Source organism: Prunus persica, chromosome G6 (genome assembly GCF_000346465.2).
Source record: "Prunus persica cultivar Lovell chromosome G6, Prunus_persica_NCBIv2, whole genome shotgun sequence".
In the NCBI taxonomy this organism is placed as follows: Eukaryota; Viridiplantae; Streptophyta; class Magnoliopsida; order Rosales; family Rosaceae; genus Prunus; species Prunus persica.
The window spans coordinates 9,068,179-9,095,903 of record NC_034014.1 but is presented as its reverse complement, the minus strand read 5'-3'; the positions used below and the strand labels follow the sequence as shown (position 1 = coordinate 9,095,903).

Sequence of the window (27,725 nt, the reverse complement as noted above, 5' to 3'; positions counted from 1 at the left end):
ATAATCTAGGGTTCTTCTACTAACAATCACCCAAATTGAGGAAATTCTAGAATAGGCATCCCAACTAAGAGCATCTCCAACCGATGTGTCAAAAGTGCCACATAGATATTTAACGGCTAGAAATAACGTCTCACATCACTCCAACCAATGTGTCAAAGCTGATGTGGAATGAAGGCCGGAGGTTGAGATGTTATTTTTGACATCCCAAAAGAAAGATGTCAAATGAATATTTTTTTATTTTTTATTTTATTTTATTTTAAATTAAAAATAAATCAACACTAAAATATAACAAAATAATAATTTAATTTGACATATCGGGTGGAGTGTAAAGCTGTATAAGATGTCAAATTGCCACATCAATCATCAAATTTAAATTTGATGTTCGGTATATGACATCTCCCTTTGAGATGCTCTAAGAGAGCAAACTCAGAATAATAAAAAATAGATAAAGCTTGAAAAAACCAAGTTATAACAATACAAATAAAACTCTCGTAAAGGGGAGGTAGAAAGCTCTTACAAAGAAGAGGTCAAAAACTCTCACAAAAAGAGAGATAAAAATTACATAAAAGACCTAAAAAATCTCAGCAACTTATTCCAAACATAACATCTAATTCATCTACAATGAGTTTCTTGTCCTATGCTTTGTGATAAGTAGGTAAAGAAAGTAAATAATATAAAAGTCATGGGTCATTGGGAAAGAGACTAGTAAAGAAAAGTTAGGTCATGTAAAAGGTCTGATTTGAAACTTGATCCCAAATTTCAACCAGACAATGAAATGAAAGTGATTTCATGACTCTTCTCATTTCACTCCATTCTCATTTTACTGAAATAGAGCCAAACATGCACAATTTAAGATTAATTTAAATAATATAATATAATATTTTGAGAAATAAAATGTTGATATAATTTTTTTAGAGTAAATGATAATTGTATTCATAACTTAGGTACCAAGGCCATCAGCCACAAGGGCATAAACTACCCAAAAAAGGTTAATACAAATGTGGAAGCATAATAACCATGCAAGGTTATTCCAGATACATATAAATACACCACATGATATATCTCCACTAATAGTGGCATAAAGCCTAACAAATTTCTACATGAAAGCCGCAAGCCAAAACAAATCAAACATGGACCACAGCGTCCAAAACTATCCAATACAACTACAACTTTTAAACTCTAAAAAGAAAAAAATACAAGTAGAGGCTCAACTACAAATAGAACACCAAACTCACAAAGAGTTGGTGTAATTATTACAATCCAAAAAACTCCAAAACCAACCTAGATGATAGAAAGTTGAGTCACTGCCATCGCCACCACAAAAAATAGGAACACCACCGTCGAAGTCTAGGTTGAGAGGAAACCCACAACCACGCAGACAAAACCCACATATCTGCAAAAAGAACCCAAACAACACCAAGACAAAGCCGCAACACAAAGAGGCAACATAAGGTGAGAGGGATTGAAATTGATCTGGGGCAAAAAAAAAAACAAGCGAAGGGAGATCTATTTAATACAAGCTATAGTATAAACTAGAGATCAAGGTAGGTTAGCATTCTACTCGTGAAATTATTTTTAAAAATTTATTTAATATAAGCTATAATATAAACTACAAAAGGAAGGGGATTTCTCACACACACTACAAATGTGTCATGAAAATTTAAACCTGAAACTACTAATTTATATATTAAGACCCCTTTTCATTAAGTTAGACCCGATTAGCTTCTACCCCTAAAATCCTAAGCAGCCACAAGTGAATAGCCATTTATATATCTTAATATAACTGCAACTTGATATGGAATGCCATTTAAATACTTAATCTAATTCAGATGTAGAATTCTTGTTATCTGCCATGCAATTATGGATGGAAATGGAAGCCATTCTGATGTCTTCTAACAATCACATGTAATAAGTAAAAGATAAATTCAACCCCCACCTCACCGTTGGTTGACAGTAACACAAAAAGAATATTCCCACGAGCTCAACACCCGTGGATCCAATTTACAAGCTTTTTTCCACCAAGACAAGAAATAGCATTTCTTATTAAATTCAGAAAAAAGACAATATGCAGCATTTTTTTTGGTATTAATTTAATGTTATTTTTTTTTCCAAGAGAAGCAGAATTATTGAGTGTGGCGCTAACCACAGTTGGTCAGCAAAATACAACACTGGACAATTTTCCGGGGTCAAAATTTAGGGAGGAAAGAACACATAGCTTTCACCGTACACCCTCATTATAGTCCGTTAGATTCAAATGCTAAACCTCATCCTACGGTCAGAAAATATATATGACGTTCTTCTTTTTCCACGCTGATTCGCCGAACCCGTCCGCGGGACGAAGATATACAGAAGCAGTCTCAGTTTGACCGACGACCATCAAACACACAGGAAAACTTAAAAACACCAAAAAAAAAAGACTTAAAAAATATTAAGAAAGTAAAACAAAAAACAGTTGGAAAGAGTCTCTCTCCTCTCTCTCTCTCTCTCTCTCTCTCTGTGTCTCACAGAAGACTTTCTTCTTTGTCCTGCTGGTCTTGTTGGTCTATATAAGGCTGACCTGAAACCCATGGCAAAAATATCTCTCTTTCTTCTCTCTTATTTTCACATTTTCTCGTTCTTCACCAAAAACCAAGTGCAGAAGTGTGAAGAGTTTTAAGAAGGCAAGAATTAAAAATTCATTCTTTGGGTGCATATTTGATTGGTTTTTCAACTTGAGCAGTCCAAGCTGCTTTGAACATAGAGTTCAACCGGTTTCTGAAATTGGGTTCACCTAACTTGGCTTTGTTTTTCAAACCCATCAGTTGAAATCTCGAGTTTTGAGTGATTTGATCGGTTTTGGGAATTAAAAATGGCGGCGGCATTAGCCGGAGATGATCTGGCAAGGCAGTCTAGCAGCCGGCGGAGCTGGAGGTCGACGAGTGTTCGGGAAATGTGGAACGCGCCCGACGTGTTTCAGCGGAGTGGGCGGCAGCAAGCGGTGGATGAGGAGGAGGAGCTCAGGTGGGCAGCTATAGAGAGGCTGCCCACTTATGATAGGATGAGGAGGGGGATGTTGAGACAGGCCATGAGCAATGGGAGGGTTATAACTGAAGAAGTTGATGTTGCAAACCTCGGAGCTCAGGATAAGAAGCAGTTGATGGAGAGCATACTTAAGGTTGTTGAGGAGGATAATGAGAGGTTCTTGCAGAGGCTCAGAGCCAGAAATGACAGGTTTGTCTCTATTTCGGTTTTTAGTTTGGTTGATCAGAAAAGCATGAAGTGAAAAATTAGAGTTGGATTTGAAATTGTGAGAAAAGGGAAATAACTAAAATTTCCAATCTGAAATTGTTTGGTTTGGAGCTTGAGAAAACATAATCACTGCTTAATTGTCTGCATGATTCAATCAACTATAGCCTTCCGGGGAGGTCAAAGTTTAAATCTTTGAAAATAAAACATAAAAGCAGATGATATAAAGATGTATTTTTCCTTTGGTTTCTTGCTAACCATGTTTGATTTGGATGACCTTGTAATTTGTGTTTTACTTTGGAAACAGGGTTGGTATTGAGGTTCCTAAGGTTGAAGTTAGATTCCAGAATGTATCAATAGAGGGAGATGCATATGTTGGCACTCGAGCACTTCCAACTCTGCTAAATTCCACATTGAATCAACTAGAGGTATTGTTTCAGCGTTTCTTAATCCCAAACCTCACTTCTTAATCTTGCTTCTGCTAGTGAATCTAAGGTTTCTAAATTTCTATATCTGTGAATAGGGACTAATTGGGTTGATTGGACTCTCACCGTCAAAGAAAAGAGTTGTCAAGATACTCCAAGATGTGAGCGGTATTATTAAACCATCAAGGTATGCTCATGGGTTTCCATATCTAAGATCTTTGCAGGACTAGTACAAGTTTTGTTGCATCAATGAAAAAAATCTAGTCAGTTATCATAAACAAAGTCATTTGTTCCTCTGAAAGAAGATGGAAACTATTTTTTTGGTATGCTACTCATGCGAGGTAGTTTTGTTTCTGAACTCCATCATGAGCTTATTGTTTTGTTTCTCAGGATGACACTGCTTCTTGGACCTCCATCGTCAGGAAAAACAACACTGCTAAAAGCACTTGCTGGAAAGCTTGATAAGGATCTAAGGGTTTGTCATCCTCTCCATCTCCTTAGTTTTTTTTTATCAGTTTATGTCAATTGTATTAGTGTGCATACATGTACACTGTTTAGCATGTATTAATAAGTTGGGGTTATAAACAGGAAACTGGGAAAGTGACCTACTGTGGCCATGAATTCAAGGAATTTGTGCCTCGGAGAACCTCTGCTTATATTAGTCAGCATGATCTTCATTATGGTGAGATGACAGTTCGTGAGACATTGGATTTCTCTGGACGTTGCCTGGGAGTTGGAACCAGGTATGATATGCTTGTAGAGTTGTCTAGACGGGAGAAAGATTCAGGCATCAAACCAGATCCTGAGATTGATGCATTCATGAAAGCCACATCTATGACAGGCCAGGAAACTAGTTTGATCACAGATTATGTTCTCAAGGTTTGTTGATTCAGTTAGAAGGTTGTCTCCTCGTTTTCGTATTCTTATTGTACAAGCCTAACGTCTTATAATTATTTTGATAGATACTTGGGCTTGATATCTGTGCTGATATTATGGTGGGTGATGACATGAGAAGGGGCATATCTGGTGGACAGAAGAAACGTGTAACTACTGGTATGTTACTCTCTGTCATGTAATTTTTGCTTGTTTACTTTTAAAACATTTCTTAGATTTTCTATATGCTTTGGCACCAATGCGGTTTATGCCCACTGGACCTTTTATTTCTTACAAACCTTTTTAGTCTGGCGTCGCAGGGTAGGAATGATAATTAAGGTACAAACATATGTCCTTGTATTATAATCTGTTGTGTTTGCTCTGAATGCAGGAGAAATGTTGGTTGGACCAGCGAAAGCATTTTTCATGGATGAAATATCAACAGGGCTGGACAGTTCCACAACCTTTCAGATTGTGAAGTTCATGAGACAGATGGTTCATATCATGGATGTGTCTATGGTCATCTCTCTCTTGCAACCAGCACCTGAGTCTTATGATCTTTTTGATGACATTATCCTTCTTTCTGAGGGTCAGATTGTCTACCAAGGCCCACGTGAGAATGTTCTGGAATTCTTTGAATTTATGGGGTTCAGATGCCCAGACAGAAAGGGTGTTGCAGACTTTTTGCAAGAAGTGACCTCAAAGAAGGACCAAGAACAATACTGGTATAAGAAGAACCAACCTTATAGATATGTCTCAGTATCTGATTTCGTTCGGGCTTTCACCACTTTCCATGTTGGCCAACGGCTTGTGGAAGAACTAAGAGTTCCATACGATAAACGAACAGTCCATCCTGCTGCATTGGTGAAGGAAAAGTATGGAATATCCAATATGGAGATCTTCAAGGCATGCTTTGCGAGGGAATGGTTGCTGATGAAGCGTAACTCTTTTGTATACATATTCAAAACTACCCAGATAACAATCATGGCTACAATTGCTCTGACGGTATTCTTAAGAACAGAAATGAAAGCTGGACAAGCACAAGATTCGGCAAAATTTTGGGGAGCACTGTTTTTCAGTCTCATTAACGTCATGTTTAATGGAATGGCAGAGCTTGCCATGACAGTTTTCAGGCTTCCTGTGTTCTTCAAACAAAGGGATGCCTTGTTCTTCCCTGGCTGGGCCTTTGGCTTGCCCATTTGGCTAACCAGAATTCCCATTTCACTGATGGAATCTGGGATATGGATAATTTTGACATACTACAGCATTGGATTTGCACCTGCTGCCAGTAGGTAAGCTTTAATTTATCAGCAATATTATTCTTGGAAGCTTTAGTTTTTTGATACTAAATAAATGATGAAGGATATTGCAACCTAGTTATTTTTTAATCTGACATATGCCAATTTGTTCAGGTTCTTCAAACAGTTCTTGGCTTTCTTTGGTATACACCAGATGGCTCTCTCCCTCTTCCGTTTCATTGCTGCCCTTGGTAGAAGTGAGGTTGTTTCGGGCACAATTGGTTCTTTTACATTGCTACTCGTGTTTGTCCTAGGAGGTTTTGTTGTTGCTAAAGGTTAGAAATCCTTCTCATTTCAATGTCAAAGCTACTGCATTGACCAATTTGATACCAGCACTGGATATAGACTTCTGAATAATTGCATTAATGACTGTTATTCCTTTCATATATTTTCAAATGTTCACAATATTCCATTGTGCTGTGCAGATGACATTTTGCCATGGATGATATGGGGCTACTATGTTTCACCTATGATGTATGGGCAAAATGCAATTGCTATCAATGAATTTCTTGATAAAAGATGGAGCACTGTAAGTTCTCTTAAGCCTTAAATTGAATTCTCAGTATACCTTGAAAATAAAATTAATTTGTTTTTTTTTTCATAAATCTAAGTTGATGTGTGTGTGAGCTTAATGAACTTTTTAATCCCTTTCCACAGCCTGTCAACGGCAATGACACAGTTGGAAAGGTACTTCTGAGGGAAAGAGGCCTGTTTACTACAGAGACTTGGTATTGGATTTGTGTTGGAGCGCTCTTCGGGTTTTCTCTTCTTTTTAATGTTCTTTTCATTGGAGCACTGACCTTCTTAGATCGTAAGTGAACAATTTTCATTTGTCATTAGGTATAGTTATGGTAATGGATCAAGCACTGATTATTTGTTTCTTTTTTACTCAATTTCAGCTCTTAGTGAAACTAAAACTCTAATTGAGAATGACGACAACTCTGAAAGTAGGAAGAGGCGACAATCCAATCCAGAAGGTAAATAATAGGAGTTTCTAAAAGATGACAATCCATTTTGCATCATTATGCTAGCTAGATAACATTATGCATCATTCTTCTTTTATGTCATGTGGTAGGACAAATTCTATTGCATAACAATTACATCTTGAGCGTTAGCTTTGCTATCAAATTATTTTCTACGCCTAATAAATAGTGATCAATGGCAGGTATTGATATGCAAGTCAGAAATGCTCAAGGAATTGTTAGTGCTGAAAATAACCAAGCCAAGCGAGGAATGGTTTTGCCCTTCCAGCCCCTCTCACTTGCTTTCAACCATGTGAATTACTATGTGGATATGCCTGCTGTAAGTAACTTGCACATTTTTCCTCTGAGGCCTGAAGTTTTAATTTCAAGAATCTATATGGGAACTTATCAAAAGAAACAGAAACGGAATTGGAAATGAGACAGTGTCTTCTCTTCATATATAGTAGAAATATTTTACTTTAAAGCATTTTGCATAATTCGCTTTAGTTTAGGTTGATTTTTTTTAATGAACAGTTCCGCTGATTTAAGTCATGAATTCTAGAGCATATGATATAAAACAAATGTCGTGGTTTAATATGATTCTTCTTGGTAACAATTTTTGTGTCCTCACCAGGAAATGAAGAGCCAAGGGATTGAAGAGACCCGACTGCAACTTCTACGAGATGTTAGTGGTGCATTTAGGCCGGGTGTTTTGACTGCATTAGTTGGTGTCAGTGGTGCTGGAAAGACCACCTTGATGGATGTCTTAGCTGGAAGAAAGACCGGCGGCTATATTGAAGGAAGTATTACGATCTCTGGTTTCCCAAAGAACCAAGCCACATTTGCCCGGGTCAGCGGTTACTGTGAACAGAATGACATTCATTCACCATTTGTTACTGTCTATGAATCTCTCCTATACTCTGCCTGGCTACGTATTTCCAAGGATGTCAAAACGGAGACACGAAAGGTATGCTATTTATTTAACACCTAAAACAGTTCTAACCTTTAATTTCTGATAATACAATGTAATGTGTCTACAGCAGTCTTTTTCACCTAAAAAGAAGTCAAAGTTAATTGCCAAAATGACAATCATGTTGCTCCATATTTAAGAACAGGATGAGATGGATGATGTTGCTGACCCTGATTTTCTTTTTCTTATCTTTAGATGTTTGTTGATGAGGTTATGGACTTGGTGGAGCTTAACCCATTGAGGCATGCTTTAGTTGGACTTCCAGGAGTTGATGGACTTTCGACTGAGCAGAGAAAGAGGCTCACCATTGCTGTAGAATTGGTTGCCAACCCTTCCATCATCTTTATGGATGAGCCAACGTCAGGTCTTGATGCTAGAGCAGCTGCAATTGTTATGCGTACTGTGAGAAACACTGTGGATACAGGACGAACTGTTGTCTGTACAATTCACCAACCTAGCATTGACATTTTTGAAGCATTTGATGAGGTATGATTTGATTTTTAATCTGTTAAATCTGTAGCATTGTTCATTATTTTAAGTACTATATTTCACATTAGTTTTGTTTTGCATTGCAGCTTTTCTTAATGAAAAGAGGAGGACAGGTGATTTATGCAGGTCCTCTAGGTCGCCAGTCTCACAAGCTTGTTGAATACTTTGAGGTAAGTTTATGCTCAAATCATTATCCATGGATCCAAAAGTTAATATTTGGTCTAAACCTGACTTAGTGTTGGACCCAACTTCAGTCAAAAAAATCTTTCAAACATCAATCTCACATAATCCATATACATCTCACTTCCAACATATTTATTTGTGGGCTTTAATTTGTTGTTGTTATGCAATGCAAGTTTCTAGAACCATGAATAATATTAAGGATCAAATATGTTTCAATCATAGAAAAATTTGTCCTCTACCAAGGGTTTTATAGTTAAAGTTTGACTTTATCTATTTCACCATGCAGGCTATTCCAGGGGTTTCCAAGATCAAAGAAGGTTACAATCCTGCTACCTGGATGTTAGAGGTCAGCTCTGCTTCAATTGAAGCTCAAAATGACGTGGACTTTGCAGAAATATTTGCAAACTCTGATCTCTATAGGTAAGTTGCATGTAACTTCGTTTTTCTTCATTTCTATCATTGCTACCCACTTGTCGTTGTGTGTTAAATTTTTCTTCATTTTTGTTTCACTTGTTCAGGAGAAATCAGGAACTTATCAAGGAACTAAGCGTACCAGAACCAGGCTCCAAGGATCTTTACTTCCCCACCCAATACTCCCAAAGCTTTTTAACTCAGTGCAAGGCTTGCTTCTGGAAACAACACTGGTCATACTGGAGGAACTCACGGTACAATGCCATTAGGTTTTTCATGACAATTTGCATCGGAGTATTATTTGGTATTATCTTCTGGGGCAAAGGAGACGATATGTAAGTTTAAGAACTTTATTATGAGCTACATCTTTCGAACATATTATTCTTTGAATTTTGTGATTCAGTTGCATGTTCTTTGATATAAGTGTCACGTATATGATGTTTAACTGTATATTATCTTGTGAACAGACACAAGCAACAAGACCTGATTAATCTTTTGGGAGCTACCTATTCTGCTATTCTTTTCCTTGGAGCTAGCAATGCTTCTGCTGTGCAATCTGTGGTTGCGGTTGAACGAACAGTTTTCTATCGTGAAAGAGCAGCGGGAATGTATTCAGAGTTGCCGTATGCATTTGCTCAGGTAAGATATTGGAAGTTATGCTTGGTTACGTCTTAGCTTTTATATAATGTTAAATCTCGTATCTTTGTTATTGATACATATATTGGTGTTGTAGGTGGCTATTGAGACAATTTATGTTGCAATCCAAACCCTTGTCTATTCCTGTCTTCTATTTTTCATGATCGGGTACAATTTTAAGGTGGAGAAGTTTCTGTACTTCTACTACTTCATATTCATGTGCTTTACCTACTTCTCAATGTACGGGATGATGGTGGTTGCCCTAACTCCTGGCCATCAAATTGCTGCAATTACTATGTCTTTCTTCTTGAGCTTCTGGAACTTGTTCTCTGGTTTCCTCATCCCCAGGCCGGTATGTCATTTGGAACTCATTTGTTCTTATACCAAAGATTAATCTTGTTCCAAACCATCTCTTTTATTTCTGCAATCATAACAATTGAATCTCACTCTTGCAGCTAATTCCCATCTGGTGGAGGTGGTACTACTGGGGTTCTCCAGTTGCTTGGACAATCTATGGTATCTTCACATCCCAAGTTGGTGACATAAAGACAGAGATCACAGTTAATATTGACGAAAAAAAAGCTGTTGATGTATTCCTTAAAGAGTTTTTAGGTTTTGACTACGATTTTCTGATCCCTGTTGTCGTTGCGCATGTTGGTTGGGTCCTCCTCTTCTTCTTTGTCTTTGCATACGGCATCAAGTTCTTGAACTTCCAAAGGAGATAAGCAAATTCACTGTGGAGCAGTGAAGAACCTTAAGCATGTGAAATAGATGGTTTGAGTGTACAACATTATAATTAGAGAGACAAAATTTGTCCTCTCTTTTTGTCATTTCATTTTTGCTTTTGCTTCATGCGTTTGTGTAATTTAGTTTGTCTTGGATACCTTTTCCTTAATACTTTGTATAGCTATTTTTATTCTTGAATATTTAATAGAAGGACCTTGTGAATGTTCTTCTCAAGAAAAGATGTCTTCAATCTTGGCATAACTTAAAAAGGTTCATGGTTTACTGCTATATTTTCCCCCACGGCCCCCACGGGAGGCCTGATGAGTAAGAATTTATTCAACCAAAGAATTCAGTAATGCCTCACTTGAGCTGAACAAAGAAACAGTAGATAATAGACAGATTCTAATAAACTTGAGCTCTGAGAGGTTGCCACAAGAAAGTGGCAATATCAGTGCCCTCTTTATTTACACGAAGAAAACAATAAGCAAGTGATATGGTCTTACATTACTTATTAGACAAATCATAGCATAACCAATATCTCATAAACTTGAGCTGATATGAGATTCGCATAAGAAAGTTGCATCAGCATTCTCATCATTGCAATAGAGACAAGGGTGCTGCTCAAAGCCTTGTTCTCTCAAAACTTGTCTAGCAAGCATCACAACTTGTCGATTGCTTAGGTCAGCCTCATGCTCCTTCAACAGCATTTGAACTGCATTGCTGAAAGCACCACATGCCTTTCCTCTAGTCATGACCGGGTTCGTCATGTCAGCAGAAGTCTCATTTGCTTGACACCCGCTTAGTAAGATTCCCTCATCAGGGTTCAATGACTCGAACATGTTGAGTAGTTCGAACGGAGGCAAACGAAACTTGAGGCTGGCATCTGCTGCAAACAACTCTAACAAGTGGGTTGCAATGTCAGATGTGTTTATGCCTGTCAATGATGCGAGGTGGTGTAATATGGACTCAAAAGGAATGCCCTTAGGCTTAGAGGAAACTGATGGGGATGTGTTACTAATTTCAGTGACATGAGAAGGTCCAATCTGCTCTTTCTCCTTGTCAATGAGCCCTCCACTGTGGCATGAGTCTGACAGGATTGTAAAGCTTGCTCCCTTTGGCAAGCGGTTTACTAGTTGTCTGAAATCCACATCTGCACATAAAAGTTACCAATAAATTAACCATGTTATTTTCACCAACTTCCAAGTTTACAACTCGTCTCATACTCACACTTGCTATCCGTGCATGTTGTAATTAGTTATATGTTTAACTAATTGAACAATAGCAAAAATGCATAAGTGTCTTACTGTGAATCAGGAAAAGACACCACATTGTAGACCACATCTCTATAATAAAGGTGGGATGTATAAAGCGAAATCTCACCTCTATAATTACTCATTAGAACATTAAATTACTAAAATTAACATGTATACAAGAGATTAAACAATTGAACAATTAGATTAAAAGCACCCACCAGTGATGAGATTGAAATCACAAGGCACAATAGCCTCATCCTGCCTGAAGGGGTTGCCTGGCTTCAATGAAGGGATCCTTGTTCCATGGCCACTATAGTGAAAATACAAGACATCACCTGGCTTAGCTTGATCAACCATTGCACCAAGTGCCTTCTTAATATTTGCACCTGTGGGCATGACTGAGGAAGAAGAACCTGCAGCTGCAGCATCAGTCAGCAGCTGAATGTTTCCTGGATCAAACCCGAAGCGATTCACAAGTGTGCCTCTCATGGCCACCACATCATTTATGCAACCATGCAGCTCATTTCTGGTGTTTGGGTAATTGCAGCCCACCAAAACTGCCAACCTCTTCTTGTTTTCATTCTCCATAATTATAATTTGCAGGCAATAATCTGAGTGTAATTTGTAGACCAATAAATTAATTTTGTCACCCAATTTACAAGTTTTTGTGTCTGCGATTTGGTCTCTTCCTAAGTTTTGGTTTTATACATATTGTTGCTGGAGTGTCAATGACTCGCTTGAAATTTCATTCAAGTTACATTGGCATGCTTTGGATTGGCTTCCAAGCCTGGGAAGGTTTCTGCATTTTAAAGTCTAGTCCTTCTTCCTTTCAAGAATTAGAAAATAAAATAAAATAAAAAATTCGGTGAAAATAATAAGTTAACAAAGCCTCGCAAATAAAAAGTGGAATTGTCTCTCTTCATCATTTGTAGGAATAAATTCCCAGTTTTTTTTTTCTTTGAATACGTAGAGTTTGCTACTTCTATATTTTCTTTACATGACTTATGTTCTTTCTCACTCTAGGTTTTCTATGATTTGGGTGAACATGATTTAATTTCCTATGCCCTTGGAGCTAGTTACTCATTCGACTCGATATGTTTATACTCTTCTTAGTAAGAACGTTTTTGTGTTCTAAGATTGGAGAAAGAAAAGATGTAAATTTTAATAAGGTGCCATGTGGAGAACAAAAGTAAACTAGATTATGGCAAAGTAAATCAAAACAAAGGATCCAAATCCATAGAACAATTGTCAATAGGCTACATTAAATTCAATAATTATTTACCTTAGTTTTTATTCCCATAAATAGCATTAAATTATGAAATAATAATGGGTTAGCACAAAAAAACGTTGTAGGGGGTAAAATAGGAACACAAAAAAATTGACTAATTGAAATAATAAATATTGGCTGACCCATCATCTCGTTATGGGGCAACGTCAAAAATAAAAACACGTGTGGGTTTTTCCTAATAAACCCGTTTTTATCTTATTTTCTATTTTAAAAAAATAAAAAAAGAAGCTTTCATTCAACAAGGACCCAGAATACAAACATCAAGAAATACTGGAACCCAGTGCAGAAGTGCAGCCTCTAGTCCTTCTTAAATAAATAAATAAAATCCAAAAATGAAAAAAATCCGGTCATTCCATTTCCTTAAATATAATGACCAATATTAGTATTAGTACATTTCCGAAGAGCTAAACATAATCAAGTGTCACTTCTGAATTAAATCCGGTCATTCCATTAAATATAAGAAGCTAATTATTTTTAGGAAAATGCTAGGGAGACCAACTTTAGATACTAACTTGTGTACCAACTCTCTAATAGAGTCTGGGACCCATTGTATTGGTGGGTTCCACCTCTATTAGAGAGTTGGTACACAAGTTGGTATCTAAAGTTGGTCTCCCTAGCATGACCCTTATTTTTAACCAAGTGTTGGTAAACTCCTACAAGGTTATTTTAGCTAGTCCTTTTTGAAGAGACTATTCCAACCATGATCTCTTGATACCCATCATATGTGATTTTACCATTTTTTGACTTCACTTGTTGGTAGGAAGATTATATCAACCACTCTTCTCCCTTCTTCGTTGTCCTATTTTCTATGCAACCACTCTCTTGGAATTAACTCATTCGGCTAATAAACTGGGCATCTCTCTCCATGTTGTAGAGAGCGTTTCTCCTAGTTTTATGACGGGTGTTGGTTCTCCCTAGTTTTGTGTTGGGTTTTTTTTCTCCCGGTATTTTTGGACGGGCTTTTAAGGTTCCTTTGTCTTATGGAAGTAGAGTCGTTAGATCTAAGTGGATCTTTCATTGCTGGGTTCACAAAAAAAAAAAAAAAAGGGTTTAGGTTTGATACGCCATCACCATGGGTTCATGATATAATTCTCTATAATAAAATTTACCGTACAATAAGTTTGATGCGCCATCCGATTCAATATCCCAACTCTCATTTCTAATCCAACGGTCCAAAATGTCCTATTATAATATAACTATCTTAAAAGCGAAGCATGTGATTTGTCGTTTTGTGCATTTCACGTTAAATATTTGAGGAAATTCAACTGTGGGATGAACTGGAAAGTTTTTGACCAACGACCCTCTAATCAAAACACACAAGAATTGGCAACGGGTCTAGCTTAATAGGAAATAACTTTGACTTATAGATGTCTCAGGTTTTAATCCTCATTGCATCTTGATAGTAAAAAATAGAAAAAGTTAGAGAGAGAATTCATGGATTCTCATAGGGGTGTCACTTGGTTTGAAACTAATATAATTTAGTCAACTCGCATATGAACCAATATAGATCGAATTATAATTTTTCCAATCGAATCCGATCGGATTAGAAGTTTAAATCTAATTCAATCTGATCCGTTCCAATTGATATTAAATATAATAATAATGAAATATGAAACATTTCTCATCAAGTTTAATATAATCAAACATTTTAATATACGTAAATGTAAAATATAAATGAAATATGATGCATCGACACTTTGAGCAAGACGAAAGGATACACGTTGAAACAAATCCAAGTTATGTTAAGAATTAGCCTTAAGGGGGGTGTATTAAATTCTAATTTTTAAAGACTTTTAATGAGTTTAAAAGTCTGGAGGTATTCAACTATGACTTTTAAATAGTCTTTAAAAGTTTAATAGTATTCAATTGTGATTTTAAAAAGTCTTTAAAAGTTTTGTGGTCTTCACAAAATTAATGACTTTTGAAAACTTTGTTAAATGAATGACTTTTCAATACTTTTAAATCTAATTCTTAACACCAAAAGTCTAGCTAATTTACCCAAGACTTTATCAATGAATTCGATCATGCTGTAGCTTTGGCCATTCGAGGGTGTGCCACCATGTTTGGGTCTGTAGACCCCTTCCCTCTTTGGTCGGTGTACTATCAAGAGATGGCCTACTACACCTCCAATTTGATTTTTTTGTTTTGGCTTCCATCATCTGTCGTGGGGAATTGTTATGATGATGAGCCATTTCTTGCTTGTTTTTTTCTTTTCAATGTTTGAAACAATTGCTACGTACTAAGAGCTACGGTGTGACTGCATTGGTTTCTTCCATAAATTTTTTTTTGCCTCTATTTGCAATTTTTAGGGCCTATCTGTAGGAACAAATGATTTTGTTACAAAACCCACATTCTCTAATAGCAATTTAGCTCTTAGCATCCTGGGGTTTACAGCTAACCCCACATTCTGGTGCTGTTATTTGGCTTGGCGCTATCACCATGCCACTTTACTGGTATCTCCCACCTAAACTTATACTTCTAGAAGGTCTTGAGGATCTCAACTTCGTTCCAGCAATCGGATATTCTGTCCCTTCTTCCCCAAGACCCAGCTCTACGAACTAAACTAATTAAATCCATAATATTGATTGCACACCTTATATTTGAGTTGCATCCAAGAGTAGCAACCTTATTTTCTCCATACTTGACACTGTTCTCAAGTGAAAAGTTCTTAGACATGGAAAAATATTTCTTTGCGTTTACAAAATTGTATCCAATTGGTTTTCTTTTTTTGGCTACTTGTTCCATATGCGAACTAGTTAATTCACCATACAAAACATAAATATTAGAAGCAATTTCTTTTTTTTTTGTTATACTACTCTATGATAAATATTAAAAAGATAAATATTATTTATAAATAAATATTACAAAAAGTAGATAAAAGTATGTAAAACTCTATGATAAAAGTATATGAAAGTATATCACTTAACTTTATAAAGTATGTAAAAGTCATTAAGAATCTGTCAACTCTATAAAAGTCACTTACTTATAAAAAGTCTTTAAAAGTTAGAATTGAATACACCCTTAGAACACCCAGAACAAGGAGAGAATGTAGGTTTCCAAGCTTTGTTGATTCTAAGAATACCAAAAACAAGGAGAGAGTGTAGTTCTCAATAGTAGAGAAAATCTCAATTTGTTTCTATAACTCACATATCGTAAACTAACAATTCTATCAACTATTATAGATAGTAGGAAGATGTCACTTACATTGAACCAAATCCCCCAATTTATTATAGACAATTATGTCACTAACATTGAACCAAGTCCCCAAAATATGAACTAAAAGGCTAATACATGAATCTATGCATGAAACATTTATTTTAAACGCATGAATTCTATTCCAATCCTAGAGCTTTTTTTTTGGTTTTGATTTTATACTATATAAAACATAACTCCACCAAATGACTTAAATGTTCATAACTTTCTAATTACAATTGTCTACATGAGCAAACTAAGCACTACCTTGATTGAATTGGATTTGATGTGATTGGATTCTCACAAGCAAATCCGTCATCCGATTCAATCATGTTCGTTTTGGAAATTAGGGATCCAATCCAATACCAAGTTATCGAAACCAATTAAAATTGGATTGAATTGAATTGAATCGGTCAGTTTGGGCGGATTAGATTGGATCTTGCACACCCTAGAGTCTCATGAGCTTCCTCTGTTTTTCTTCTTCTATGTATATAAAAGGGAGACCCAAGTCTCACCCAAAAAAAAAAATCTCTTTCGCTTTCTCCCATTTTCACATTCATCATCAAATACTAAGTGTGAGTGCAGACAAAAGAACAAAAAAGTCTCATTCTTTAAGTGTATGCATTTGTTCATTTAATTCAATTCTTTTTGAACTTGAACAGTCCAAGTTGGGGGGAAAAACTAGTGAGTTCAAACTTCAATCAGTTTCTTACATTGGGTAAGCCAAATGGGTGAAAAACACAAACCATTGCCAGAAATCTTGAGTTGGGAATGATTTGATTGGTTTTTTTTTTTTGAGTTAAAAATGGCGGCTGCATTGGCCGGAGATGACTTGACAAGGCAGTCCAGCAGCCGGGGGAGCTGGCGGTCGATGAGTGTGAGGGAAATGTGGAATGCGCATGACGTTTTGGAGTGGAGCGGGAGGCAGCAGAGTGTGGATGGGGAGGAGGAGCTGAAGTGGGCAGCCATAGAGAGGCTGCCCACATATGATAGGATGAGGAGGGGGATGTTGAGACATGCCATGAGCAATGGGAAGGTTGTGAGTGAAGAAGTTAATGTTGCAAACCTTGGGGCTCAAGATAAGAAGCAGTTGATGGAGAGCATACTTGAGGTTGTTGAGGAGGACAATGAGAGGTTCTTGCAGAGGCTCAGAGCCAGAAATGACAGGTTTAATATTGTTTTTTTTTTGTTGCTACATTGGGTTGTTGATATATATTTGGCTTGTTTGGTTGATGAGAAAGCAGGAGGAAAATTGGGTTGGATTTTGAAAGTCCTGGTTTGTTTTTTTTTGGTTGATTGGCAACAGGGTTGGTATTGATGTTCCTAAAGTTGAGGTTAGATTTCAGAATTTATCAATAGAAGGAGATGCATATGTAGGCACCAGAGCACTTCCAACTCTGCTAAATTCCACCTTGAACTCAGTGGAGGTATTTTCTTAACATTTATTTACAGTAAACTTTCCTTGTTAGTCTAGTGTTCCTATAGATGGTAAATTCACAGATTTCTAAATTCTTATAAATGTGAATAGGGATTAATTGGAATGCTTGGACTCAGACCATCAAAGAAAAGAGTCGTTCAGATACTCCAAGATGTGAGAGGTATCGTTAAACCATCAAGGTCTGCTCATGAACTTTGCAAATTTAACCTCTTTTCTGGACTAGTATTATATTTGTTGCACCAATAAAATCGCACATGATGGTTTTTAAAAAGTTTATAAATAAATAACACAAAGTGTTCGTTGAGCGAAAATGTGAACAAAATCTCCCAACACAATTTCACCCACATTCAATGAATAGGGTTTTATTATTTTAACTCCAAACCACTCGAGATTAAAGAATCTCTTGATTATACCCTTGTTATGAATTAAAAGAGAAGATCCTTTGATTAAAATTACAAACGAGTGTGATTTGGGGGGAAAAATGGTTTGTTTGGTTTTGTGGCTGCACTTGGAACGAACACCCAGTTGACTACGTCTCCCTTTGAGGGAATCAGGCCAACTCATAGTTCATTGGGATTTGTTTGAGATTTTTGGTGAGAAAATTTGGATGGAAATTTGTGTCGTTTAGGATATAGAAAGTGTTTGGGACAAATTTGGTTAAGGTGAAGAGATTCTGTCTGGGCTTGACTTTGGTTGGTTGGGATCAAGGATTTAAATTTGGTTGCGGTTGCGTCTAGTGGTATGCTAGACTGCCTACGTACCTTTGACGGGATCAAACCAACGTAGTTCATTTTTGGATTTGGGTGGTTTTGTACCACTTGGGTTTAGGAGTGGTTTGTACCACTTGGGCTTCGTGGTGATTTTGTACTGGTTTTGAGTTTATTTGGGGAATTAATAGGCATTTTGGATTTAAGCCCATTAATCCAAAATTTGTGGATTTGAAAATTTAGACCAATTGTTTGCCAATTGGATTTTTCCATATATGACCTCATCTAACGCCACATATAAGGCCCTCACTATAGGCCCTCACTATAGAATGACTTGATTTTTCCAATGAACTCGGGATCTTCAGTGAATTATTTGCACCAATTGTTTGCCAATTGAAATTTCTTCCCTTGATGGGGTTCCTTTTCTTTACTTCCGGAGGTCCATTGGTCACCATCACTCAGTCCAAAATGTTTGCTTTGGCATAGACTGTATTTACTACCTCCATTGATTTCCCGACACCATGAGTTTTTTCTTGGACATAGAAGTTAGTGCAGCAAGCCTTTAGTCCAACATCCAATTAATTCTTGGAGTTTCTACTTTTTTCTTTCCGGCGGCAATGATCTCATTTTTGTGCTTGGGCAGCATAGTGGTTTTGGAAATTGCCCAATGAATTATTGGCTTCGTTAAGTTATTCGTTGTTGCTAGTGTTATTTGTTTGGACCCACATCTTGCAGTGCATGTGCATGTGACGAAGTTATGCTCTACAGCTTCAGTGCCAAAATAGGGAGGATAAAACAAACAGCTTCTTTTATGTCTTGGGTCCTTATGAAGCTTTGTCTTGCGCATCAAGGAACGGACCAGATTTGGGAAATTTAGGATAAAACAAACAGTACCGTAAGGTACCCTTTTTATGATGGCACAAGTCCACTGCAAATGGATTGAGAAATTTGTTTCGATGCTCAAGAGCATCAACTTTTGTTGTGATGACGTGCAATCATCAATTTGGTTCAAGAACCTGGCGGAGGGAGATGGAAGGGAACCACCATCTACCTTGCTTTTTGTAATTCTTCACGAGTTCTCTCCTTGCCTTGGAATTTTGCTCTCCTAATTTTAGTTTCTAATAAAAAATTAATTTCCTTCCCTGCAAAAGATAAGTGATTGATTTCTAATCAAGTGAAGTAATTTTGTCCCAGGTTGACACTGCTTCTTGGACCTCCTGCATCCGGAAAAACAACACTTCTAAAAGCACTCGCTGGCAAGCTTGATAAGGATCTAAGGGTTTGCCATCCTCTCTATCTCCTTAACTTTTATAGGTTTATTTTTATTGCATTAGTGCACCTGCTTATTTAGTACTTCATACGTATTTAACAAGATGGGGTTATAAACAGGTAACTGGGAAAGTGACCTACTGCGGCCATGAATTTAAGGAATTTGTGCCTCAGAGAACCTCTGCTTATATTAGCCAGCATGATATTCAATATGGTGAGATGACAGTTCGTGAAACGTTGGATTTCTCCGGACGTTGCCTGGGAGTTGGAACCAGGTATGATATGCTGGTAGAGTTGTCTAGAAGGGAGAAAGATTCAGGTATCAAACCAGACACTGAAATCGATGCATTCATGAAAGCCACATCTATGTCAGGCCAGGAAACTAGTTTGATCACAGATTATGTTCTCAAGGTTGGTTGATTATCATAAGATCGTGTGCTTGCTCTCCTATTGTACAAGCCTAACAATTTTTTGTTCTTCTGACAGTTACTTGGTTTAGAGATCTGTGCTGATACAAGTGTGGGTGATGGCATGAGAAGGGGCATATCTGGTGGACAAAAGAAACGTGTAACCACTGGTATGAGACTTCACGCCATATTACATAACTAAAAGAAAACTGGGTTTCCATGATGGTTATGCTTTCATATGTGTTTCGAAGTGTGAGTGGTGGAACTCTGCATGAATGTATGTTCAAATAGGAATGATTATTGACGTGCAAACATTCTCTGCAATGATTTTAACTGGTGGTGGTTGGTCTGACCGCAGGAGAAATGTTGGTTGGACCAGCGAAAGCTTTTTTCATGGATGAAATATCAACGGGGCTGGACAGTTCCACAACCTTTCAAATTGTCAAGTTCACGAGGCAGATGGTTCATATTATGGATGTGTCAATGGTCATCTCTCTCTTGCAGCCAGCACCTGAGACGTATGATCTTTTTGATGACATTATCCTTCTTTCTGAGGGTCAGATTGTCTACCAAGGTCCGCGTGAGAATATGCTTGAATTCTTTGAATATATGGGGTTCAGATGCCCCGAAAGAAAAGGTGTTGCAGATTTCTTGCAAGAAGTGACCTCAAAGAAGGACCAAGAACAATACTGGTATAACAAGAATCAAGATTACAGATATGTCTCAGTGCCCGACTTTGTACAGGCTTTCAGCTCGTTTCATGTTGGCCAACGACTTTTGGAAGACCTAAGGGTTCCATATGATAAAAGAACAGCCCACCCTGCTGCCTTGGTGAAGGATAAGTATGGAATATCCAATATGGAGCTCTTCAAGGCATGCTTTGCAAGGGAGTGGCTTCTGATGAAGCGTAACTCTTTTGTATACATATTCAAAACTGCACAGATAACAATCATGGCTACAATTGCTTTGACAGTGTTCTTAAGAACAGAAATGCAAGCTGGGACAGTACAAGATTCAGCAAAATTCTGGGGAGCACTGTTTTTCAGTCTCATTAACGTCATGTTTAATGGAATGGCAGAGCTTGCGATGACAGTTTTCAGGCTTCCTGTGTTCTTTAAACAAAGGGATGCCTTGTTCTACCCTGGCTGGGCTTTTGGCTTGCCGATTTGGCTAACCAGAATTCCCATTTCACTGATGGATTCTGGGATATGGATCATTTTGACTTACTACACCATTGGATTTGCACCTGCTGCCAGTAGGTAATTAAGCTTTGATTTGTCCAAAGTATTATTGTTGGAAGCTTCTTCTTTGTGTTGCTACATATGAGTGATGAAATATAACAAAATCTAGTAATTCTTGCATCTGACATATGTGCAATATGCTCAGGTTCTTCAAACAGCTCTTGGCTTTCTTCAGTGTACATCAGATGGCACTATCCCTTTTCCGTTTCATTGCTGCCCTTGGACGAACAGAGGTTGTTGCAAACACTATTGGTTCCCTTACATTGCTAATTGTGTTTGTCCTTGGAGGTTTTGTTGTTGCTAAAGGTATGGAGTCTTTTGCCTTCGTTGCCAACGCAGGCACATATATCAGTTCGATACTAGTATTGTTATCATGTTTCAATCAATACAATGACAGACTTTTCGATTTTTTTTCATTTGATTTGACATTCACAAGATTCTCCTTTTGGTTTGCAGATGACATTGTTCCATGGATGATATGGGGCTACTATGTTTCACCTATGATGTATGGACAAAATGCAATTGCCATCAACGAATTTCTTGATGAAAGATGGAGCGCTGTAAGTTGTCCTAAATCTCAATTGAATTCTACTTATACATTAATATCAACTTTGAGCTTAACAAAATTTGTTATTCCTTTGTGCAGCCTGTCAATAACTCCATTGAGCCTACAGTTGGAAAGATGCTTCTCAGGGAAAGAGGCTTGTTTACTGAAGAATATTGGTATTGGATTTGTGTTGCAGCGCTTTTCGGGTTCTCTCTGCTTTTTAATGTTCTTTTCATTGCAGCATTGACCTTCCTGAATCGTAAGTGAATAATTTTCATTATGCACCACTCATTGGGTACTACTAATTTTATGGACTTAAGTACTGATTTTTTTGCTCTCTTTTAATCTAAATTTTAGCTCTTGGTGGTACTAAAACTCTAATTGAGAATGATGACTCCGAAAGTAATAGGAAGCGACGACCCAATCCAGAAGGTATAATGTTATATTCTTGTGGGTCTTAACTTGCATATATTCTTGCTGTAAAACAATGTATAAGCTAGATAAGCATTATCAACCCATGTCCACGCTGCAAACCCCCTATTCACCGCATGCACCGTTCTTCATGTATGTCGTCATGGGGTTGTACCAAATCTACTGCATAAAACGTTCATCTTATTTAGTGCCTTTGCTATCAAATTATTTCCCTTTTCTAATAAATAATGAGCAATGTCAGGTACTGATATGCAAGTGAGAAATGCTGCAAACAATCAAGCCAGAAAAGGAATGGTTTTGCCCTTCCAGCCCCTTTCCCTTGCTTTCAACAATGTGAACTATTATGTGGATATGCCTGCTGTAAGTAATGTTCTAATTATATTTTCTTTAAGGTTTTAATTTTAAGCAATCTAATGAGAAGTTAAGAATAGAAATGAAAATGAAAGTTTCTGCTCATTTTTTTTAAGAAAAAACAGAAGACGAAAGTATCTTATTTTAATGCATTTTTCAAAAGTCATTTGAAGTTAGATTGTCATTAGCTATGAATTGATTGTTATCGTCTCGAAACTATGAGCACAATATATGATGCCAAACACGTCGTGGGTCTAATATGATTCGCAGAACCTTTATTAATACGATTCTCCTTGGTAACATTTTTTTTGGTTTCCTTGCCAGGAAATGAAGAGCCAAGGGATTGAAGAGAACCGATTGCAACTTCTACGAGATGTCAGTGGTGCATTTAGGCCCGGTGTTCTGACTGCATTAGTTGGTGTCAGTGGTGCTGGAAAGACCACCTTGATGGATGTCTTAGCTGGAAGAAAGACTAGTGGGTACATTGAAGGAAGTATTACCATCTCTGGTTTCCCAAAGAACCAAGTTACATTTGCTAGGGTCAGCGGTTACTGTGAACAGAATGATATTCATTCACCATATGTTACTGTTTATGAATCTCTCATATACTCTGCCTGGTTACGTCTTGCCAAGGATGTCAAGAAGGATACACGGAAGGCATGTTTATTTATTTAATCACTTTAATTTTAGCAGTTATCCCATTTTAATTTCTTATTATATGCATTTTATCTCTCTACAACCGTCTCGTTCGTTTACGAATAAAGAAGTCATGTTAATTAATTTATGTTTTTATTCTTTTCTTTAGATGTTTGTTGATGAGGTTATGGATTTGGTCGAGCTTAATCCATTGAGGAATGCTTTAGTTGGAGTTGCGGGAGTTGATGGACTTTCAACTGAGCAGAGAAAGAGGCTCACTATTGCTGTAGAATTGGTTGCAAATCCGTCCATCATCTTTTTGGATGAGCCTACATCAGGTCTTGATGCAAGAGCAGCCGCAATTGTTATGCGTACTGTAAGAAACACTGTAGATACAGGGCGAACTGTTGTGTGCACAATTCACCAACCCAGCATCGACATTTTTGAAGCTTTTGATGAGGTATTATTTGATTTTAATTCTGTTAATCTGTAACACTGTTTATTATTTCATGTGCCATATTTCACCTTGATTTTGTTTTCTATTGCAGCTTTTCTTAATGAAAAGAGGAGGTCAGGTGATTTATGCTGGACCTCTAGGTCGCCAGTCTCACAAACTCGTAGAATATTTTGAGGTATGTTTTTGCTGCACCATTTATGTTAAATTTCCTTCCAATGATCCAAACTGTAACATCTACTTCAGTAAGAATATTTTAGAACATCGATTTCATGTAATCCAATATACATTTCACTCCAACATATTTCTGTCTGAGCAATGAATGGTTTGTTTTCATTACAACTTTCTCGAAGCATGAACGATTTATTAAGAATCAAATTCTCTGTTTCAATGAAACATCAAAACCTCTATTTATACACCAATGGTTTCTGTAGTTAAAAGTTTGACTAATATCCAAAACATGTTTCAGGCTATTCCAGGGGTTAGCAAGATCAAAGAAGGTTACAATCCTGCTACCTGGATGTTAGAGGTCAGCTCTTCTGCCGTGGAGGTTCGACTTGAAACTGATTTCGCAGAAGTATATGCGAACTCGGAACTCTATAGGTTAGTAGCATATAAATTTGTTTTCTTTTCATTTCTATTATTGCCAACTGCTTGTCCGTGTGTATTAAAATTTTCTTCATATTTGTTTTCACTTGTTCAGGAGAAACCAGGAACTTATCAATGAACTAAGCACACCACTACCAGGTTCCAAGGACCTCTACTTCCCCACCCAATACTCCCAAGGCTTTGGAACTCAGTGTAAGGCTTGCTTCTGGAAGCAACACTGGTCATACTGGAGGAACTCACGGTACAATGCCATTAGGTTTTTCATGACAATTTGCACTGGAGTATTATTTGGTGTTATCTTCTGGGGCAAAGGAGACCAGATGTAAGTTTAAGAAGTTTATTATGAGCTATCCTTCGTACATATTATTCTTTGAATTTTGTGATTCAGTTGCATGTTTTCTCCAATCATTTGTTTTTGTGAAAGGTTCTTTGCTGTGTTTAACTGTATATTATCTTGTGAACAGACACAAACAACAAGACCTGATTAATCTTTTGGGAGCTACCTATTCGGCTATTCTTTTCCTTGGATCTAACAATGCTTTTTCTGTGCAATCTGTGGTTGCGGTTGAACGAACAGTTTTCTACCGTGAAAGAGCAGCGGGAATGTATTCAGAGTTGCCTTATGCATTTGCTCAGGTAAGATATTGGAAGAAGTTTGCTAGTTTACGTCTTAGTTTTCATATAACATTAAAATCTCATATCTTTGTTCTTGATACATATATTGGTGATGTAGGTGTCTATTGAGACAATTTACGTTGCAATCCAAACCTTTATCTATTCCTGTCTTCTATTTTTCATGATCGGGTATAATTTTAAGGTGGAGAAGTTTTTGTACTTCTACTACTTCATCTTCATGTCCTTTACCTACTTCTCAATGTATGGGATGATGGCGGTTGCCCTAACTCCTGGGCATCAAATTGCTGCAATTGTTATGTCTTTCTTCATGAGCTTCTGGAACTTGTTCTCTGGTTTCCTCATCCCACGACCGGTATGTCATGAATTTAACTCAGATATTCTTCTTATGGTCAAGCCTGAGCATGTTGAACAGACGGTTTCTAAGGAACAACGTCCAACACATATTTACATTAGAAACACAATGTTCAAACATTACAAACGAAATTTATGTAGATTAATCATGGAGTTTTCTGATACCGCATTTATCTTGTTCCAAACTATCTCTTTTATTGTTGTAACCATAACATTTTAATCTCAATATTGCAGCTAATTCCCATCTGGTGGAGGTGGTACTACTGGGGTTCTCCAATTGCTTGGACAATCTATGGCGTCTTCACATCTCAAGTTGGTGACGTCAAGACCTTTATTGATATTCCTAGTCAAGAACCACAGAGAGTGGATCTGTTCATTAAGGACTATTTGGGTTATGACTATGACTTCCTAATACCTGTGGTTGTTGCTCATGTTGGTTGGGTCCTCCTCTTCTTCTTCGTCTTCGCCTACGGCATCAAGTTCCTTAACTTCCAAAGGAGATAAAAGACTTCACTCTGCTCCAGTGAGCTGAACCCTTCAGAAATGTGAGAGAGAGAAAACAAAAGTACATTACACAAGGCAAGTATTGACTAAGGAAATTTAAACAGATCACAAAGTCTCCAAGCATTTTCCTAATACTTTTTAATGGGAATTTTCTTCATAACTGTTTCCAACATCTGCTCCTCAGTATGAATCTTTACTCTAAATTATGTTATTTCTTTCAAGCCAACAGCATTTGTATAACCTTTTTACCTTTTTACCCTTCACATTGTCATAGAAGTTGAGATTGACACTTCTCGACCTGTATCTTGAAGCTACACTTCTGCAGTAGAGCGATTGACTGTTAATTGACTGGTTGTAGGTTCAAATTCTACTTGGGGAGATTTGATTCATTCCGAATTAAGGATTTGCTTGACCGTTAAGAGTAGATAACACATTCCCTGTGTCTTTGTTGCTATTGCACTCTATCTCATCCTATCATAGTTTGTTCTGCAATATTTGAGAATCACTGTTAATACTAAATCTTTGGTAAAACTACATTCAGAAAACAAGTGATGAAACTTCACTCTCAGTCCCTTCCCATTTTATATACACCCCCCCATCTTCTCTCTTTCTATGCTAACTGTTACTGCGTGTGTGTGTGTGATCCGTCCATTTATAAAAATAAAAAAAATGAAAACCATTTCTTTCTCACACTCACATGAAAGCACATCAATTTTTACCCATGACTTTTCAACGTCTCTTACATACTTTTCAACGCCCTTTCTAGAATTTAGAATTAGCTTTGAATATCTTTGAAGCTTTGAATATCTTAGTAAATAAATGAAAATGACGAATGTTCGAAGAAATTGAATGCAGTGTCATTTATCATAATAAGCTTAGCAAGAAGTTTATCCACCGTCATCTTTGTCCTTTTGCTTACAATGAACAACCTAAAATGACTTTTGGTGTGCTCTCTCAAGTGGTCTTAGGTTTAAGTTTCATGATACCCATACATTTGAGTTTCTCCCCGCATCCTTGCTAACTCTAGCCCAAAAAATACGTCATGTAGGCTAAATAATAAAACCAGTGTGTTTTGTTTAGTCAATAATTTGGCCCGGGTATTCAAATACAGAAAGTCAAATATTATCAAAAAGATTTTTTAAACTAAAGTATTACATTCTGCTACCTTGACAGCATTGGCGGATCTACATAGGCGCAAGGAGGTGCACTTGCACCTCCCTTCGCTGGAAAAACCATTGTAGGTGCTTCAAACTGCCCCTTTGCTCAACTGGTGTACAGATTACCTTATTTCCATTTTCAACATTTAAGTAAATGTAAATAAGGAAGTACCCCCCATTTGGATTCAAATAAAAATACTAGAAAATCAAATTCCTATCAAATCAAAATATGAAAAATCGGTTTTAGTGCAAAATACGATTTAGGCTAAAAATGATGGCTCATTAAGTTAATATATACTTCATACTAAAATCCCATAAAATCAAGTTTTCTTATTTAATGTGTAAGGAATAAAAGCCGCCAAAAATTATCTTGAGAAAATGATTATTCCGAAAAACTATTTTTCATACTTAATCAATTTTGCACCTCCGCTAAAAAATTTCTGGGTCCGCCACTGCTTGACAGTTGGAATCAAGAATATTATAATACAATTATCTTAGTTCCCTCACAGAAGTGAAGCATGGGAATAAGGACCATGTAAAATTTGATGACCATCGTTTTCTTATGAATAATCCAAATAGTATTTGATCAATTTATACGAACCAACTGACTCTTCGCCTGATTGGATCAAAGTACGAATTCCCTCCCCAAAGACTTTTTTTTTTTGTCCTTAATTAAGGAGTAATTTAGAATAATTAATTTTTTTTTTTGAGAATCTCCTTGGTTTTTCAGATATAGACTAAAATTTTATAGTAATTCCCATATTGAAGGGAAAAGTTCAAACTTCTCTAGAAGATTTGTTGTGGTTAAATTAAAATTAAAAAAAAAAAAAAGTCAGATGGGAATTTTATAGTAATTCCCATATTTAAATTTCAAATTTGATTAGTTACTAAATAACCCCTCCCGTAATGCAACTATTCATAGAATATGAATATCCAATTTAAAATTAATTAACAATAGATGAAGAGAATTAAGATCTTTTAGTATTTAAGGTTAATCTTTTCGTTCTATGTGGGCACTCGTGTGTGACATGGGTTCTGGTCTAATAAAATAATTA

The 27,725-nt window shown here is 36.9% G+C and overlaps 3 protein-coding genes across 4 annotated transcripts; 2 read left to right on the top strand and 1 right to left on the bottom strand.

The window, feature by feature from the left end:
* Window positions 2,450-10,322, top strand: LOC18772511 (pleiotropic drug resistance protein 2). The gene is made up of 20 exons (XM_020567015.1): window positions 2,450-3,210; window positions 3,533-3,653; window positions 3,749-3,837; window positions 4,041-4,125; window positions 4,239-4,529; window positions 4,613-4,703; window positions 4,915-5,815; window positions 5,936-6,096; window positions 6,247-6,350; window positions 6,479-6,632; window positions 6,721-6,798; window positions 6,987-7,123; window positions 7,418-7,750; window positions 7,949-8,239; window positions 8,329-8,412; window positions 8,712-8,845; window positions 8,944-9,171; window positions 9,304-9,475; window positions 9,570-9,824; window positions 9,928-10,322. The coding sequence occupies exons 1-20, from the start codon at window positions 2,849-2,851 to the stop codon at window positions 10,195-10,197; spliced, it is 4,341 nt and encodes a 1,446-aa protein (XP_020422604.1). The 5' UTR covers window positions 2,450-2,848; the 3' UTR covers window positions 10,198-10,322.
* LOC18775296 (metacaspase-9) lies at window positions 10,489-12,113 on the bottom strand. The gene is made up of 2 exons (XM_007205484.2): window positions 11,670-12,113; window positions 10,489-11,348 (listed from the first exon to the last, which is right to left on the bottom strand). Exons 1-2 carry the CDS (start codon window positions 12,037-12,039, stop codon window positions 10,738-10,740), a joined length of 981 nt encoding a protein of 326 aa, XP_007205546.1. The 5' UTR covers window positions 12,040-12,113; the 3' UTR covers window positions 10,489-10,737.
* Window positions 16,613-25,677, top strand: LOC18775274 (pleiotropic drug resistance protein 2). 2 transcript variants are annotated; one of them, XM_020565490.1, is made up of 20 exons: window positions 16,613-17,098; window positions 17,238-17,358; window positions 17,460-17,548; window positions 19,271-19,355; window positions 19,466-19,756; window positions 19,832-19,922; window positions 20,111-21,011; window positions 21,139-21,299; window positions 21,450-21,553; window positions 21,640-21,799; window positions 21,898-21,972; window positions 22,214-22,332; window positions 22,648-22,980; window positions 23,129-23,419; window positions 23,508-23,591; window positions 23,883-24,016; window positions 24,117-24,344; window positions 24,487-24,658; window positions 24,756-25,010; window positions 25,244-25,677. In XM_020565490.1, exons 1-20 carry the CDS (start codon window positions 16,737-16,739, stop codon window positions 25,511-25,513), a joined length of 4,326 nt encoding a protein of 1,441 aa, XP_020421079.1. In that variant the 5' UTR covers window positions 16,613-16,736; the 3' UTR covers window positions 25,514-25,677. The 2 variants fall into 2 exon arrangements, with proteins under 2 accessions (XP_020421079.1, XP_020421080.1); XM_020565491.1 differs by having other exon boundaries at window positions 22,205-22,332.